Source organism: Branchiostoma belcheri, unplaced genomic scaffold (assembly GCF_001625305.1).
Source record: "Branchiostoma belcheri isolate BF01 breed outbred unplaced genomic scaffold, Haploidv18h27 scaffold92, whole genome shotgun sequence".
Classification (NCBI taxonomy): domain Eukaryota; kingdom Metazoa; phylum Chordata; class Leptocardii; order Amphioxiformes; family Branchiostomatidae; genus Branchiostoma; species Branchiostoma belcheri.
The window spans coordinates 1097826-1101604 of NW_017804598.1; the positions used below are offsets into that span (position 1 = coordinate 1097826).

The 3779-nt window shown below is 39.2% G+C and overlaps 1 protein-coding gene across 1 annotated transcript in view; it reads left to right on the plus strand.

The window, feature by feature from the left end:
* Positions 1-3779, plus strand: part of LOC109488198 (isoleucine--tRNA ligase, mitochondrial-like) — a 27234-nt gene that overhangs the window by 11596 nt on the left and 11859 nt on the right. The window contains exon 10 of the mRNA XM_019792379.1: positions 2087-2202. Coding sequence (XP_019647938.1) covers positions 2087-2202 — 116 coding nt within the window. The remainder of the gene's footprint in view (positions 1-2086; positions 2203-3779) is intronic.

The window sequence follows — 3779 nt, forward strand, 5'->3', positions numbered from 1 at the left end:
CACCTAAACACCTCTTGTCCCTTGTTGTCACTAGCAAAACAGTTTGCAGAGAAGGCCATAAGGAGTCAGGTGGATGCCTTTAGGAGGTGGGGAGTCATGGCAGACTGGTGAGCTACATACAGTTTTTAACCTTCAGAATACCATAATAGCCATTTGGCACATAGATTGTATTGGTTATGGGGTTCAGCAGTAATGAGAGCATTAATAGTAGGCAGTATTTACCATAAATCAGTAGGGACAGGGATACAAGTAGTTCTTCAGACCAGGGGAAGGGATGGTTCTTCAGTACTAAGGAAAGGGATTGGTCTTCAGTACCAGGGAAAGGGAAGGTTCTTCAGTACCAGGAAAGGGATGGTTCTTCAGTACCAGGGAAAGGGCTGGTTCTTCAGTACCAGGGAAAGGGATGGTTCTTCAGTACCAGAAAAGGGATGGTTCTTCAGTACCAGGGAAAGGGATGGTTCTTCAGTAACAGCTAATTGACTATTTGATTTTTTCATTCATGTTTTTAATACACCAGGGACAATGGATGTTACTTCACATTTGACAAGCAGTATGAGGCAAAACAACTGGAGGTTTTTTACAAAATGTATGAAAAGGTAGGCATTTATCAGTCATTCATCTGTGAAGTTCTGAACCTTGTTGTCTTATTCATCATAATAAATAATGACACAGTCTGTATTCATATTTTACTCCATACCATAGGTATGAAGGAAATATTTTATTTTCCTGATGTTTCTTTTTCCTCTGCCATTTGGTCAAATGGATTCAACTGTACTTTTGGAATCCAATTGTGCGTGGGGGATGGAGTGTAATATGCTGTGTATGCTTACAAATGTCAGCCTCTCTAGTGTTGAGATAATATTAATAATGTTGAATGTTGATGCACATGATAGATGATATTGTTGATGGTGTTTCCATCACAGGGCTATATATACCAGGACTTCAAACCTGTATTCTACTCCCCTTCTTCAAGGTAAGATGTTATTGTCTTTTGAATGTTATATAGTTTACATAGTGTGTAATTGCAAACAAACAAAGAACTGTTCATTTTTGAAAAAGAAATTGTAAACAACTGTGTAGTTCATACAGTACAAATATGGGTGGTTTATTCGTGCATTGCTTTGTTCCAGAACTGCACTTGCAGAAGCAGAGTTAGAGTATAAAGAAGACCATATCAGCCATGCAGTGTATACCAAGTTCCCACTAGCCACGTTGTCACCAGGCTTGAAGGATGTAGTAGGTAATTCTCTTTGTACCTTGTCAATCCTTTTTTGCAAAATATATACAATGTAACTAAGTTTGTTAATGTTTTGTTAATGTACTTTGTATATACTGCAATGGAATAAAAGTGTATTATACTTTATAGTCTTGTTGATAAGCAATTCTTTTAAGTCCCTTTATGTTATAGTTAAACCAGTGAAAGTACAAATTAAATCAAATGTTTAGTTTATTGCTGTTGACGAGGAATATGTACATTTAAACAGTCAGTTTTGTCATTTTGCAGGAGGAAGACAAAACATTTCAGTCCTGACTTGGACCACCTTACCCTGGACCATCCCTGCCAATGAAGCCATGTGTTACACACCTAGTCATGGGTAAGAGTACTATCACTATTCTTCTGTCTGCTTGCAAAATATGCAACTAACATGTGATTAGTGTTGTTGACACAGAATCTAAAGGCTCTGCATTCAAATACCTGCCAGTTCTAATTGTTGTGTCCTTGGGAAATGCACTTAAATGATCAGTACCTAGCTCCAGTAAGGGACGTCCTCTCTTAAGCCACAGGCCCTATGTATGAGGAGAGCCACACCTAAGCATGTTAAAGATCCCAAAGAAAAGAGCAGGGGTCTTTCCCAGTGTGAGTGGTTCAAACAGTCTGGTCTTATACAGCTTGTACTTACTGTAGACAACCGGTGTGTTATGATTTAAGGCAGTTTATTGGTTAATATGCAAAACAAACATTCAAACAAAACAATAAATTCAGTTCTGTGTGATATGATAATGGTTGAATGTGTAATACATCCCATTTTCTAGTCTCAGGAATTAAAATCAAGAGTCAAAATGTTTGTTTTTTCTTTTTCCCCAGTTACTCCCTGTGCCAGTGTAAGACAACAGGACAGTTGTACATCCTGGCCTCTGAATGTGTAGAAAGTACTGCCCAGGTCCTCAGCACACACTTGGATGTCCTCAACACTTTTCCTGGTAGGTTTAACCAAGGAGGTTATAGTATGGTTCAAGGTTTAACATTTGTTTAAAATGCTCTATTGCGAAAGCAGAGGGCAGGCAGGAAAACTTGAATATGTGTATAAAAATGTGTGCACTGAGATATTGGCTTAGTTTTCATGTGTCATTATATCTTTCCAGTTTAGCATATTTTTGTAAAAGCCCAGGAACCAGCAAATGCAATTGGTGTGGCCTTAGCACAAAAATGTATTGTAAAGATACCCCTTACATACAACAAAAGAGTTAAGACTTATATGACTAATGTCAAAACCTATTGCCTGTACAGGTAGTGCACTAGAAGGTAGTACATGTCAGCACCCTACCATCCATGGTAAGGTGTCTCCCCTGCTGCCAGCCCACCATGTCAGCATGGACAAGGGTACAGGACTGGTGCACACAGCACCCGCACATGGCATGGAGGACTACACTGTAGCACTGGCCTTCCAGCTTCCTGTGGTATGGAGCTTACATTCTTTCATAGATGTTCATCAGTACTTGGGAAAGTTCATCAGTACTAAGAAAATGGATGGTTTTTCAGTACTAGGGAAAGGGATCATGTTTTTTTAAGTACTTGGGAAAGGGATGGCTTTTCAGTACAAGGGAAAGGGATGGCTCTTCTGTACCAGGGAAAGGGATGGTTCATAGTACTAGGGAAAGGGATCATGGTTCTTCAGTACTAGGAAAATGGATGATTTTTCAGTACCAGGGAAAGGAATGGTTCTTTAGTACCACGGAAAAGGATGGTTCTTCAGTACTAGGGAAAGGGATGTTTCTTCAGCATTAGAGAAAGGGATGGTTCTTCAGTACTAGGAAAAGGGTGTCCACTTGATTTCAGTACCTGTACTATTGGAAACATTTTGAACATTACTTTCATCTGACCTTCAAATGCTTGGAGCAGTAATGATCAACTGACAGGTTTAAAATACATGTACAAAATGTATACTGTGAAGCTGTGGTGTTACTTGATAGAAACAGAATTTTGCAGTAGTTTCAAATCTTTGATGACTTTTTTGACAGTTCACTATTGTTGATGAAGATGGTAAATACACTGACCAGGCTGGAACAAACCTTCAGGGCAAGAACATCTTCTCTGATGGGAATGAAACAGGTGAGAAGATACATGTATTTCCTATTTTGTTCATGTCTAATAGTTTATCACTAGACCAATTTTCCATTTTCTGAATAACAACATGAAGAAAAACTTGTGTTGAACTCTAACTTTCATAAAGTTATTTATTGCAATAAGTTGTCCATTGAATGAACTGACTATAACAAACTGTCTTCCCATTACCTCACAGTTGTAGAGCAGCTGAGATCAGCTGGTAACCTGGTACATGAGCAGGACTACAGGCACAGTTATCCATATGACTGGAGGACCAAGAAACCAGTGTTTATAAGGGCCAGTCTACAGTGGTTCGTCAACACCAACAGTATTAAAGACAGGGCCGTGGTAAGATGACATTCTTGTGCAGGGCTCAAAATACCACCTGCGTATGCAGGTTAGTGAAGGTAAATTGGTATTTCTGATGTCTACCTGTACCTACCCTGCACTAGTC